Source organism: Etheostoma spectabile, chromosome 9 (genome assembly GCF_008692095.1).
Source record: "Etheostoma spectabile isolate EspeVRDwgs_2016 chromosome 9, UIUC_Espe_1.0, whole genome shotgun sequence".
NCBI classification, from domain to species: domain Eukaryota; kingdom Metazoa; phylum Chordata; class Actinopteri; order Perciformes; family Percidae; genus Etheostoma; species Etheostoma spectabile.
In genome coordinates, this window is record NC_045741.1 from 13,050,597 (window position 1) to 13,065,062 (window position 14,466).

Sequence of the window (14,466 nt, forward strand, 5' to 3'; positions counted from 1 at the left end):
GAGAAAGGGACCAAACACCTGTGCATGTTAGAGTCTGCAATGCTCTGCCAAGTGTCCAGAGTTTTTCCCAGCGCTCCATTAATTACATTACATTACAGTTCCATATACACCACATCCAAGTAGGAAAGGGTCCCCGTGCGGATAGACAGGGCATGTGGTGGTTTCCAATGGGTTGCAATCATTTTCTTTGCAGCTGTAAGTCCACACTTTGGTTTCATGTTGTTCATAGTTCAGTTCAGAGTTATTTATTGTCTGTCGAGGGGAAATTTGATTTGTTGTTGGAAGTACAAAAAACGACAAAACAACACAATGAACAAGGCATAAAACATCTTAGCAGCACACAACCAACAAACTGATTATGAACAATTTCATCACTGAACATCAGTGAAGAGTGTTATATAAAATCCCTTGAGATTGTCCGGAAAAGTGATTTCTAAAAATGTCACTGAGAAGGCCCAAGTGACAATAATAAAAACTGTGCCTTTAAGAGTTGAGCAAGTTAACATCTTGAGGGCTCCTGGGTAGCTCACCTGGTAGAGCAGGCGACCATATGCCGACCATATGACTCAATATAAGATTGGTATAACACATAGCACAATATGCCAGTCTGTGTCATTGAATGAAAGGACGGGGTGTCAAAGTGTTATGTTGTACAATATGTGACCTCACCCTACTGCTGATGTGTAAAGATGATTTTTTTCTTATTTTCAAACCATGCTGTCCAAACCTGTTACATTCTGTAAACAATAAAAAAAAAAAATATTCTCAAGGCTGCTTTCACTGTCTTTATACTTAATCTTGTACTTGCATGCAACAAAATGTACCCACCGTCCTTACTGTATCTTATTTTGTGGGAGACTCCCAGCTAATTCATACTTTGGTTGGATGCAGACAGGTTTCTTCATTTATACTTTTAAGGATTATTTCTCAGTCCAAACATACTGTAAGCAAGTGGGTGTTGTAGTCATAATCTTCAACTTTAGGCATATAAAGCTGTTTGGGTTTTAAATGAGGTTAAAATGTTGTTTTCTCAGATATGTCAAGTTTTAATTTCAGTAGTGGTCTGCCTGGTTGAAACTACACAAAACTTACTTTTACAACTCTAAAGAATCTCTGATAGCTTATTCATTTTGATATATGACTGTGACTTCTTTCTTTCTTTCCAGCACACATAAAAGTAATAGATAGGCCTTTCTTTGCTCTTTGATCTTTTATATCATGTGAAAAAACAGGAAGCAGCAGGAGGGGTGTGCTGCTAACTTGCCTTAGATTTGGAAAAGGCGTACAGAAAAACACACGCATGCGTGTGTGAAGCCTTCATAGGAGTACTGCTCACTCCTCCTCTCCTGTCTAATCCTCTCAGATCTGTAAATAAATCTGTGCGTTAGAGGTTGGTTGGGCTTCCGGTTTTACTGGATTACAGTCTCATCTGCTGTGTTTACCCTTGACAGATGGTATGCAGCTATAGCTTGTCCATGCATTAAGCATAATGCAAAGTTAGAGGAGTACCCTGTGTCCAAAGTTTGAAATGCAGCAGATGGTGTTGCATTTTAGGGTTTTTACTTTCGCCTCATGGCTACTATTCTTATGGGAGCCTTCACAAGTGTGGCCCAGCCATTCTGTGACCTGATAAAACATACCATAAGTCTTCTTGAGCCTACTGCAGCAAATTCACATACAGTCATCCTATAGTCTATTTCTATTGGCCAACTTTCAACCCGTTTCGGAGGTCCATTCCGGGTTTTACCAGCTCTGACAGCTCTGCCAGGACTCGCTGAGCGGCGCAGTTTCTACCGTACAGATTCATGAACATCCACTCTTGCTGTTTTTTTTTCGTTTACGCTCATCCACACCATCTACAGATCTACCAATCGCCATCCCTGGTTTGTTGCTCATATGCCAAAATGTGAATATGATGATGCCGTACAGGTGCTGCCTCTGCAAATGTGCTGACAGGTTAACTGGGAGATACCGGGGAATCCTTGCAGGACAGTGCGTCTCACAGGACGTTCATGCTTTTAACCTTTGACTAGCAGCGAATGACAAACCAAAGCTCGGTGTCTATGAGCTGAGCCGGGGTTTAAAGCGCATCTACACCACGGCACAACACGGCGCTCCCAGGGGGGAGAATGATAGAAAGCGCTCTGAAAGGTAAAGTCGTCTGTTTCTATTCTTTTGATGTGATTCGTGTTTTACTGGCGTAGCCTGCATCTCTCACCAGGAAAAGAGGGAGCGAGCATCTTGATCTGTGTTTGGATGTTACATAATATCAAGCTGCCTCTGGAAATTCACCCCCCCCCCACACACACACACTCCCCCATTTCTGCTCGTGAGGTTATCACCAGCATGCACTTGCTCCACAGAGAAAATAGCCTTCTCGTTTTTTTTTGCAATTTAGGCGATACATGGATCTCAAATCATAAAATCAGGGCCTCTGTTGCGAGATGCGCACGTGAGCAACACGAATGACATCATTTGGGTTATTTTTACAGTAGTGTCGTTTTTTTCACACAACCTAGTGAGTAATGTTGTTGTTTTTTTCTGCTGGCATATCATTACTGTTGCTTTATAAATGACATCCTGAGGACTAGACTGAATTAACAAGGTGAAGGCTGCCGGTTTGAGATTAGTTGGATTGTTTTTTTCTGTCAGCTGTCGGTAACGGCACTTTAGGACACCATATCCAAATGAATATAAAAAGGACCGGTGTTTTTCTTCATCGGTAGCCTATTATTGCCATTATGACCTGACTGATGTCTTTGTATGTCGATCGTCAGTATTATCCGAATCCCAATCGTCATCATCCAGGACTGGCTGAGAGGGCAGCAGCTCCTCTCCTGTCGTATTGCCGTCAGCGTCACATTCCCACCAACGTCACGCACGTCACGTGAGCAGCTTAATGCAGCTTGGTGTGGTTTCACGCTCTGATCATCAGCCATTGAGTCACCTTGTTCATTTGGCCTCTAAAAAGTAGCAATTCCATGATTTTCTTGATGATTCTATTTTGTTTTCTTATTCTGAATCTGCAAAGTAACTAAAGTTATCAAATAAATATAGATGTAGCAGAACATTTAAATACTCAAGTGTAACTTTCTTAAAATTTTACTTTAGTACAGCACATGAGTATATACACTTAGAGTCATTCAAAAATATAGACATGAACAAAAATGGGTTCATGTCTACTAAAAAAACACGTATTTAGTAAGTAAAGAGATACATAAATAAACAACATAGGATAAGGACTTGGACATGTTATTAGTTTCTTTAAAGCGTTTAAGTTCACTACCAAATGAATAGATTATTCTATTTGCGATGCCTCTGTTTATAGTGCATTTAAAAGAGCACAAATAAAAGGGGTTTAAGCCTTGGAATTAGTAAATAAGTAAACAGGTTTTTTTGCTCAGTGCCATTTCAACAGAACACACACTGTTTGGATTCTCTAACGTCGCCCTCCCGCCAGCTCAGTGGTAGTAGCAAACCAGGGCAGCATGAATGCCATTGTTATTCTATGAAGACAGGTAGCAGCCAATGCGTGTCACGTTTCAGTTTTTACCACGCAGAACAACAATCCTTGGATTACATGATCTAAAGTCTCACAGACTCAACAAGACAGACAGTGGACTTGAATCCGTGGTTAAGTGTCCTACAGCTGATCCGGCAGATTCCTGCAGTCTGCTTTAACTGTTATGAGGATAATCATTAATCCTCAATCTACCCTTGAGTGTGATGGTAAAAACCAATGAAGAGACACAAGGCCATTGTCAGTAAACTATCACGTTACAGCAATGTCATAAAATGGCACCAAGCATACATGTAAAGGCCATTTAGGAATTATTAAAAGAGGGTTTTACATGAATGCCTCAAACATCATCATAAGATTTCTATTGTTTAATACAAAAAATACATTGTGAGCCATGTTCCCATAAGCCTTTATGCAATGGTTGCCCAACACGTATAAGGGGAAAGCTAGCATCCATCATACAAAGCCTTGAAATGTTATGAATGATTTTCAAATAAAAGATGGAGGTCTGATGTTAGCCAAAATAATACCCTATATGCTTTTTATAAGTGAAAAGTGCAGTTTTTCAATATTTCTTTTCAGGGCTGATTATTTTCCCAATTCATTATTATTATTTTTTGTGTATAAAATGGCCATTATATTTTCCCAGAGCCAAAGCAAACACATTGACATTTCTTGTTTTGTCTATGCAACAGTCCTAAACCCAAAGATATTCAATTAACTATGATAAACGACAAAGAAAAGCAACTAATGTTCACATTTGAGAAGCTGGAACTGTTGAATATTTGACAAATGTTTCTGGAAATGATTCACAATTTCTGTCCATAGACTAACAATGATTATACAAATTGTTTCAGCTCTATTTATGTTTTGATTGGTTTTTTTTTGTCTCTTCATGTGTAAACCTTTGATCGTGGCAAAGTTTGTGACGTCCTTACCGCACCTGCATGCTGCATCCTAAACAGTCCCACTCATACGGGCATCAAGGGGTAAATATTGGTAGGCACGGCTGGGACAGGAAGCTCCATGCCAACAATAGAGCGGCAGCACTTTGCGTCCGGTGATGGCGGGGGTATCTTTCCTCCCTTTTGGACATTCTGTTCCCGCTTTGAATCCCCGTCTGCTCTCCGAAAAGAGTTTCCCAGGCTCATGTCCTCTTTTCAAAAACTATGCAGGGTTTTCGTTGCCAGGGGACAAGGCCAAAGAAGGAAGCATGCCATCAGTGGTCAGTGTTTTGTCCTTCATGGATCCAGGGTCATTACACAAAAACGTGGAGCTAAAATAACAAATTTGGAGTGGAAATTTCAAATCTGTTGGAGTTTAATTACATTACAAAGAGCCTATTAAGATTCAAAGCTGCAATTAGTCGAGTAGAAAAAATTCCTTTTGATGCAGAGTGAGTTTCCTTTTCCTGACAAAGTATGGTGCTGTTGTCTTGCAATGTTTTTTTTTACTATGACAAGGCCAGGGGTCCTTGTTCATTTTCAGAACAGGACTCAACTAATTATTGTTCTGTATTGTAGGCCCAGATTCATAATTCCCTCCATGTTTACACAAGAAAGCAGGTCATAGTTTTATTTTAACAATCTCAAAGTTTCTTTTATGGCTCTACACTTCCTCCCAAAGGACTTTTAATGTTATTATAATGGATGTCACACCTCTTTTTTTTAGTACATTTTAAACCATCATGACCTGTGCCTCTTGTACAGTACATGTACAGTAATGGTTGCAGCAGACACCATCCACCACTCATCTATACAGCATCTGTCTTCCATTTAAGTTGAGCAGTTAACTTGGCAACTACTTTGATAATCGACAAATCATTTGAGTTGCTTTTGAAGCAAAAATGTCAAACATTTGCAGGTACCAGTGAGTACATTTTTTATTTAACTTAGTAATTTTAACTTACTTTTTTGATTGATGGTTGGACAAAACAAGCAATTTAAAGACTTGAAATGTTGTAAGAGGCATTAGCCCAATTTTCTGAAATTTAGACATAATGAATCATTGATTAGTCAAGAAAATAATCAACTGATCAATTAATAATGAAAATAATTGTCATAGCTTTTTACGTTCTTTAAATGTTGTAGGCTAATTACGTAATGCTGGCAATATTTAGTGGAACAACTGCAGGGTAGAACAAGTGCTGTTAACATCACTACAAAGGACAATCATAACTGGCTAGAAGCCCATAGACATTAGAAACCTTTATAAGGGAAATTCACCCAGATAGGAACTGTAAAATTGGGATCCTACTTATTTTACATAGGGGCATGTGAGCAAATTTAATGACATCACACACAGTAATATTAACATAGAGATTTTAAAGTGCCATTTTAAGGCCTACTTATATTGATTTCACAATGATATTCCAAAATATACTGATGGGGAATTAGTATGTAGTGGTGCTTTAACTTCATGATATCTTCATACATTTTTAGGACCTTATTTTTTTCTTCTGTATTTTTGATTCGTCACATGAACATGTCCTTTATTGCTGAGCTTTAGGAAAAAATAAGCCTATAGGGTATTCTGATTAGAGTATGTGAATAATAGATGCAGCAATGGCATGGGAGGATTGTGCGTTGGGGCGGATTTCCCCTTTACACAGTCGGGGACTACAGCACTCAGTAGCAGCATCAGCAGCAGCTGAAGCGTCGTAGTAAAATGCGGTGCTGCCGAGAAAAGTGGAGGCGATAGACAGAAACAGAGAGAAAGAGAGAGAGAGAGAGCGAGAGCGAGAGAGAGAGAGAGAGAGCGAGAGAGAGAAAGAGCACCCGGCAGAATATTTCTTTCCCCTAGAAAACAGAGGAGACCGGTCGTCCTCTCCTCCCCGGACATGGGGTTTACCCAGCAGTAGTTGTAGCAGCAGTAGCAGCGGCGGCTGTGGTGGTGGCGGCGGCGACGTCGCAGCGTAGCCTATACGTCTTTGGAGCTTCTTTTGTCCTTTATTTCTATTTTGTGTGCGCTTCGGTAATGAGCTTGCTGGGGGCCTACAAGAAAAAGACCAGTTACGATGGCTATGAATGTTTGCAGTTGGTCGATAGCGGCGGAGATAGCTTCAGTGTCGGCAGAGGAAGCAGCGGCGGCGGCGGCGGCGGCGGCGGCGTCACACTGGCAGGCTCCAGAGCGGCCACCCTTGGACCGAAGGCAGGCCCGCTGAGAGAGGAGGACTGCAGCACCATGGACAGCTCAGGTAAGAGTACTCACCGCCTCCGGGAACTTGGATAGCGATTGCACGCCAACGTGAAGAGTGCTTGAGTATAACATGTGACGAGTTTACGCAGTAGCGTGGCCTGTAACCGTCCTGGCGAGCACAGGGGAAGCAATGGGCAACACAATGGCTAACAATAGTGAAAGTATACATCGATGCTTTGCACCTCCTGGATTCGCCTCCGGGGCTCATAGTGACTCCCGGACCCCACCTTAATGGATTTGTTGGGCTATTATATGCATTGCAGAACAGATTCAGACATGTTCTAGTGCAATTGGTTTGGTGTAACATTTTATATTATAATTGTCTGCATTATGTGTGTTCTTACATACAGTGCTAACCAGTCCTGTACATCTCTGAAACCAATAGCCTACCAAAGCATTTGACATACAGTTCAGACTAGACTTAAAGTTATTTAAATACGTGTAAAGTTGGCTATAAACATTTGCATGAATGCTCATAATAATTTGTTTACACATATTAACACACACTTTATTATAGCGTCCATAATGTATTGACATATGCAAATGTATACAAACTTATTTTCCAGCCAGTTGTCAGCAATATAAACCACATTTTATAGCGTAATTAATATTTTATATGGGCTTTTAATGTGAAATTGTTTTACACAAGTAATCTCATCTAATTAGTTAAGAGAATAAATGCTGCTTCCGTTTTAGGCAGCAGAAGCACAAAGTACTCTCAGTTGAGAAGTTTAGTCAATTGGCCATAAGTGATGGATTATAAACCTAATGTATCTAATTAAAACTAAAATCTGTTCATCATTAATCTGATGACACATTCCGTTAATGCTTTATTGATTTCATTTATGTAGGTCATTTGCTTTGACACTTTATCCTCATTGAGATCAATTTTGTCCTCTGGAAAAGAAAAATACTTTTATGATGTTACTACTGCAACCTTTGCTGCTGCCACTACTACAATTACTACTTCTATAACTGTAATACTAATACTACTTAGTTTGTGTGTGTTATGCCAAACATTTGGCCCATTATATAGGGGATCACAATATCCCATACAAGACACCACAGTTTATCAAACATCAAACTTAAACATTATTTAAACACATATTTAGTTTACCCAGATGAAGGGCTCCCCCCCTCCCCCATCTCCCAGGCTATCTCCAAGTAACTAAATTAAATGTTTCATATGTGAACAGCCAACTCAGTGTTTGTGCAATATCTACAAAATTATTTTCCTTTTTTATCCTAGAGCATCATGCCGTTTACAGTAAAAAAGGACAATGTTACTGCTAATACAATATAATGACGGTAATTATAGTATTTGCAGTAAATGCAGGCTAATAGGGAAGTCTGTTACTTTGAGTATTTACAGTAAAGTTGAAGTCTGTGTTCACCTCACTGCAGTGCTCTGTGGAGTCAGCCAGCCTCCAGGGATGAACATTAGAGTGAAACAAAAGAAGCCGGATGAGGAGGGTGGCAGGGTCAATGAAGGAAGGGGATTTGGGTTGGTGGTGATAGAGGAGGGTGGGGGTGGAGGAGGGGGCTCCAGTGTCAGATGTCTGTCTGGGCTGCCCGGTCTTACGGATGGTCTCTTTCATGTACATGTGTGCCTTTTTTCATATGTCCGTGGATCCGTCTGTCCCATTCAAACACAGCCTTATACCAAAGGGTAAAGGTTGGCACTCTAGAAGAAGGGAGAAACATTCATTGATCTTTCTGGCAACAACAAAGATTCTGTTGATGTCCGGCCCTATCTTACTGTCAGTGGCTGGGCTCTCTGCTGCTACTGTATTACCTGATGGAGCCTGTATCAGAGCCTCCCTCTGGTGTCTGTATTAGCAAGGTTTGTCACTGTATCTGGCACACCAGTCTGCACACTCCCACATCCATCTGGCCACGGGCAGAGAGGCACATATACAAGCTAACACATTAACACAGATATACAGAGACATAGATACAACATAAAATAGAGGGAAAGCACATGATTTACAGGAGAGCAGAAATGTAAGAAGCAAATTGGTTCACACTGTAATCTATTTATACAGTATCAAACTCAGGATGGGAAACCACGCAGGGAGGACATAGAAGGAGACAACATAACATAGATCCATTTGGTTATAAAGAAGTCAATAAACACACAGCTAAATAATTCTTTGATTAGAGATGATCAAATAGAGGCCAGCTATTCAAAAAGGTCCACATGTCGTCTTGTCAATCAACTGGACTGAAGGCAACATTGATTAGCAGCAATTTTGCAGTTAGCTAGAGAAGATTTCAGATTTTTACAATATTTGTCTCCAAACATGCTAGCCCTACCCTTGTAACCCTGGTTTGAAACCTTTGCTCACATGATTTAATGTAATTAATGGAGAGGAAAAATATCATGAAAATTTGGATTTTACAATCTTTACAAAGTCTTATCTTTTCGGGCCTCTAACAGTTATTCTAATAAAGCAATGTCAACAAAGCAATTCAAAGAAATATTTAACTTTTGATACCACAAGCATTTGCTGCTTCATTTTAAATGGTCCCCAGCCAAAAAGCGAACCCCTGGTCCAGACTATATATCAACTTTCTCAATGCCAGTTGTGTACTAGCTAACAAAAGGGAGTACCACTTTTGGATTCATAGCCTGTTACTGTTGAAGAAAACTGATACAAATTAGCAATTGTAGCCTATAAGCCCTGGTTCATCATCTAGCCAAGGTACTGAGAGCAAAATGAATCTTCAACATGGTCTCCAGCTCTGCTCATCTGTCAACAATATTACTTTACGTATTTTGCTGTGAATAAGGCAGGTGTCTCCCCTCTAAGTGGCCTTGTTTATATTTTGATTGATAGTAGTGAAATCAGCCTGACTCTCAATGTGATGGATTCAGTTTATCATTCAGCTATTAACATACTGCAGTTTTGCGGCACCCTGGTGGCCTACATAGGTTAGGGGGCTGAACTTGAGCCGCAACATCCCAGATTTGAGTTTGTCCGGGAGCCTTCATTGTACTTTGTTCCCCATCTCCCTCTCTCTCAACTCATTGGCTGTCATCTCGCTACTGTGTAAAGACATTTATGAGCTTGCTTGGACACTACAAGCTTAGGACACCACTTATATAAAGCAGAAATCATGGATGTCATAATTAGGTCCCTTGTTTTGCAAATAACAATGTTTAGTAATGGTTAAGATGCACAATCTATTTTGAAGAATACTTGCAAAAAAATGCTTGTAGTCTTGCTTGAGTATCCAAGGTCAATCCAGGCACGTGTTTGCCTCACCATAGTTTCAAACTAAAGGTATCAAAATAATGTGAATGTACAGAGGAAGTTTAGAATGTCAGCTCTTTCATACAACAATGTTCTTTGAGTGTTTGACCGTTAGCTTGCACCTACAGTTGCAGTCACATCTTTTAATAATGTGTCATCATGTGTTTAGCAGCCTGTAAGACCTTGCTTGTCATTCAAAGCAGTGGAATTCTCTTAGTAGATGATTAGGCAAACACATCCTTGTCTCATCAGCAGCATCTATAATTAAGCAGATTAGATATCGGGGTTGACGCCGCAGTCATTCGGGTCCAGGACACAACAAGGCCCGGCACAGTGTAGTAGTAACACTGAGATCGAGTGCAGTGCAGTGCAGAGCAGTGTGTTTGCTTGTCAAGCTTTACTGTTGTGTGCACGCATCCATCTGTGTTATACACCCCAAGCCGGACATTGAGGGATAAATGTTTGTGGCTGTAGGAGGAGGGAGGCATATTCAGACAGCCCACTGATCCCTCTAGACATAACAAGAACTGTCTTTCTCTTTTCCTCTCCCTCAGTCATCTCTCTCTCTCTCTCTCCCCCCTCTCTCTTGCTATTGGTCGACTCTGTGAAAGCAATAGGAGGCAGTTGAGAAGGGAGGAGGGGTGAGCTATTGGCCTGGTCCTATTTTTTGTGGAACAGTTCTAGTGAGATTTATTTGTAGCACATTCTTTCCTTCATCACAACAGATTCCTCTTTACCTGTGCAGGCATCTGAACATGATTGGCAGATTCAGGTTAAGATCATATAGCTCTTGATTTCAAGGCATAGCAGGATGCAGGTTTTCCTAATACACCCTGTCATGCTCACTGTCAGGCTGAAGAAAGAAGGTTAAAAATAGACCAAAATGTGCAGGTGAAATTACAGTATTGCCTGAAAAATGTAAGGGGAACATTTTAGTTTCAATGCAGTTAACATAATTAAGGAATAGTTTAACATTTTGGGAAATAGGCTTATTCTAATTCTTGTCGAGAGTTAGTTGAGAAGATTGATACTACTCTCATGTCTGTACAGTTAAGATAAAGTGACATTGCACAGCCTGTTAGCTTAGCTTAGCATTAAGACTGACAACAGGGGGACACAGCTTGCCTGGTTTGCTCTAAAGATAACAAAATCTGCCTTCAGACTTAATTTTTGTATGGATAAAACAAACAAGATCTAACATGTTTATTAGTGGGCTTTAGAGCTTTGGAGGTGATAGTAAGCGGATTTTGACCTTTTGGACAGAGCCATGCTAGCTTATTCCTCCTGTCTTTTTGCTAAGATAAGCTAAGCAGCTGCTGACTGTAGCTTCATATTAGTGTGCAGACATCAGAGAAATATTGACCTACTTATCTTACTCTCTGCAAATTAAGGTTAATTGGCTTAGCCCAGGATACAATCAACACATAAAGTGATATAGAATTACATTCAATCAACAGTATTAACAGGGTTATTCTCGATTTAGTAGACATCAAATACAAAGTACATGTTTTTTTTTATCGGGAGGCTCAGCTTTCGCTGCATGTTATCTTCCTTTTTTTTTCTCTTACAAAGTGTTGACATTTTCTGCTTTACAGATAAACCAAGATAAAAATGTCGGAAGCACAAACAAATTTTACCTCAAAAGCCAAGGACAATGCATCTGCGCAACACAGTTTCACAAGATGTAAAAAATAAAGCCTGCGGTTAGCTGAAGGTTTTCAGGTTCAAAGACACAGATGTGATAAAGTCAGTGGTGCAGTATAATAGGCTTTACTTTGTTTTAGGTATTTTTATATTGTGCTTACATGGTCATGTTTCCAACTAACAATGTCATACTGTGACTCCAGTTTTAGTGTTTTTTCGCTATTCTCTTCAGTTGACTATTTTCTTGGCTGGGGTAAAGGTCATATTGGTCACATCTTTATTTTGCAAATTTTACAAACATGTTATACAAGATTTAAATAATTTGGCATCATACATCATACAAAAAGATGTGCATTTCCATCCAGAGAACATCATAATCTTACTTGGGAAAAAAGTAAATAACTAAAATAATATATATGATACATAAACAGAAAAAAGAAGGTAGAAAACAATAATAAAATACATAAAGTACAGTAAAAAGTCAAGATGAAATGGAACGAAGGCTATATAATCATAATTCTTTAAAAGAAATCTTGCAGTAGATCATCTATATAAATAGTTTTATTATTATTATCCGTTCTGAAGTGAGTAAAAACTGGCCCTAGTAGAAAATGTCCCTTGTAGAATTAGTAGGTTGACAATCCTTTACATGTTGTGTCAAGCCCAACTTGAGACCCCGTTGACATATATATTTGTTTTGAGGTACTGTATTTAACCTTTCTTAATGCAGCAAAAAAATCAGTTACTGTGTGAATGTCTGTTCAGTTAACAGTGACATCTTGTATGTCATAGGCAAAGTTATATTTGAGTTTTGGAAGTTTCTGAGGATCATATGCTGGATGAGTTCAACAAGCAGGAGCTTTATTCTTCAGAAAAGAATCCCTGTCATTTCAGTTCTTTGAGGACAGGATGGAGTAAACCAGACAGAGAAAGAGAGAGGAATAGAGGGATAAAAAGTAGACAAGGTTTTTGAAAGAGTTTAGCAGTTTCTGTTTATGATTAATTGGGAAACACTGTCTCAGCAGCCAGCAGATTTCCTCAGAGACAGTGTTTGTGATGTCTTTGTGAGTAAGTGTGAAAGTCTGCTGTTAAAATCAATCTAAAATGTGCCCCTTCGTTGCACCACAAAATCATTAAGATTTTTATCCAAAAAAAAGCTGGCACATCTCAGAGGATTTTCTTCTGTAAAAAACTTGAAAATCACTGTGATAACATCAGCATTATACGTGTGGAGATACTATGAAGGGCACGGCCTGCCTCCACATATGTGAGACCTGAGCTTGACCCAACATTTGAATTTAGTTATTTCTTCATTAAAGAGAAGGCGATATGATTGTTTTGGACACACATACGGGCTTTCTCACATAGGAAGAACAACTCATCTGGTAGTAGAAACAGATCCACACAGAAAAAGGCACAGTGGCCCTCCAGCATGAAGCAAAATTACCTGTAATAGCCAACTAGCTAGTCCTCTTAGGTTATGTACTTAGTGGCAATAACATTAAACAAATTGCAGCTAACTTCCAGCTAATAATGACACTGTACTGTCTCATCCTATGCCTTACCTCGATGTCATGTTCAACTTGACCTCTTATTGGCTGGATGAACATCGGTGGTACACTCTCAACTTCTTTCCTAGCTGAACTAATTGTAAAACAAGAGTTACGGGCTCCCAGATAGCTCAGTGGTTAGAGCGGGTGCCCATGTATAGAGGTTTACTTCTCGACGCAGCCGGCCCGGGTTTGAATCCGGCCTGCGGCCCTTTGCTGCATGTCACTCCCCTTTCATATCCTCAACTATCCTGTTATTAAAGGCCTTAAATGCCCCAAAAAAACAAAAAAAAACAAGAGTTACTCACATTGCTGATGGTAATCTTTTTTTACAGCTGTGCATTATGAGCTAATAGTGTAGAATGAAGCCTACGCACACAGCCAATGTAGTTACGCAGTACTATGATCATCCCATGCTGACTATGGTCAGCATGGGATGAAATAGAGATTGTTGATAGTGAACACAACATGAAGCAAGTTAAATAAAGGCTATTTTCCAGTAACACACCACTTGCAAATCCATCTCAACTTTAACCTTCTGTTCACTGTGAATGTCTACGAAAGAACCTCAACACTGTGAACAGTTTCATATTCAGTCATGAAACGAGGCAGAGCTTCCCACTGTCACTCTCATAAAGTAAATGTAAGTAAACAGCTATTGATGCCAGACTACGGTTGTATTGGGCAGCTTCCAGGTATGAATGTGGAACTGTGAGAGAGAGGCTTCCTCTCAGTGAACCTTCCCTAACTAAATAAAAATTAAAAATAGGTGGTACCAAAAAAGGTACCTGGTACTTTTGCTAATGGTGATGTGAATTTTTTTCCCCCCTGATGAGTAACAAACTAAAGTGAGCTGGGCTGCTTAAACACATGATGTAGTCAGATCATGTATAATACATCTGGGGGGTGTTGCAGTGCTGCTATCAGGTGAAATCTGACCCTAAACTATTGGTCATGAATCGGCTTTAGCTTTCCAGACTTTTTTCTCCCACCATTTGACTGTAGATATCCTACTTTAAAACTTTTTGGGGATTTTTTAATGAACTATATTGTGAAATAATTAAACCCAAACTCTATCTATGCAAACAGCTGTTTATTACTGAATGGTCCAACCCAGAATGTGCGTCATGTTGAATGCCTGTACTGCCAAGTTACATCTCAAGAGAAGCCATTATAGTTGATACATGTAAGTGTGTATACATGTAGGAGAGGGACAGACAAAGAGAGAAACGAGAAAATCTCATATAACCGTAGGGGTGCTGACTAAGATGACACTTGGTTCTTTTGCAACACACAC

The 14,466-nt window shown here is 39.7% G+C and overlaps 1 protein-coding gene across 11 annotated transcripts in view; it reads left to right on the forward strand.

The window, feature by feature from the left end:
* The first annotated feature begins 1,781 nt into the window (after positions 1-1,781).
* dnajc6 (DnaJ (Hsp40) homolog, subfamily C, member 6) overlaps positions 1,782-14,466 on the forward strand; it is a 40,912-nt gene continuing 28,227 nt past the window's right edge. For 4 of the 11 annotated variants that reach the window (XM_032525801.1, XM_032525804.1, XM_032525809.1 and 1 more), the window contains exon 1: positions 6,269-6,716. In XM_032525801.1, coding sequence (XP_032381692.1) covers positions 6,497-6,716 — 220 coding nt within the window. In that variant the 5' untranslated portion in view covers positions 6,269-6,496. Of the gene's footprint in view, positions 2,152-6,267; positions 6,717-14,466 lie in introns of those variants that run through there. The other 7 variants (XM_032525803.1, XM_032525806.1, XM_032525812.1 and 4 more) reach the window with 6 other exon arrangements.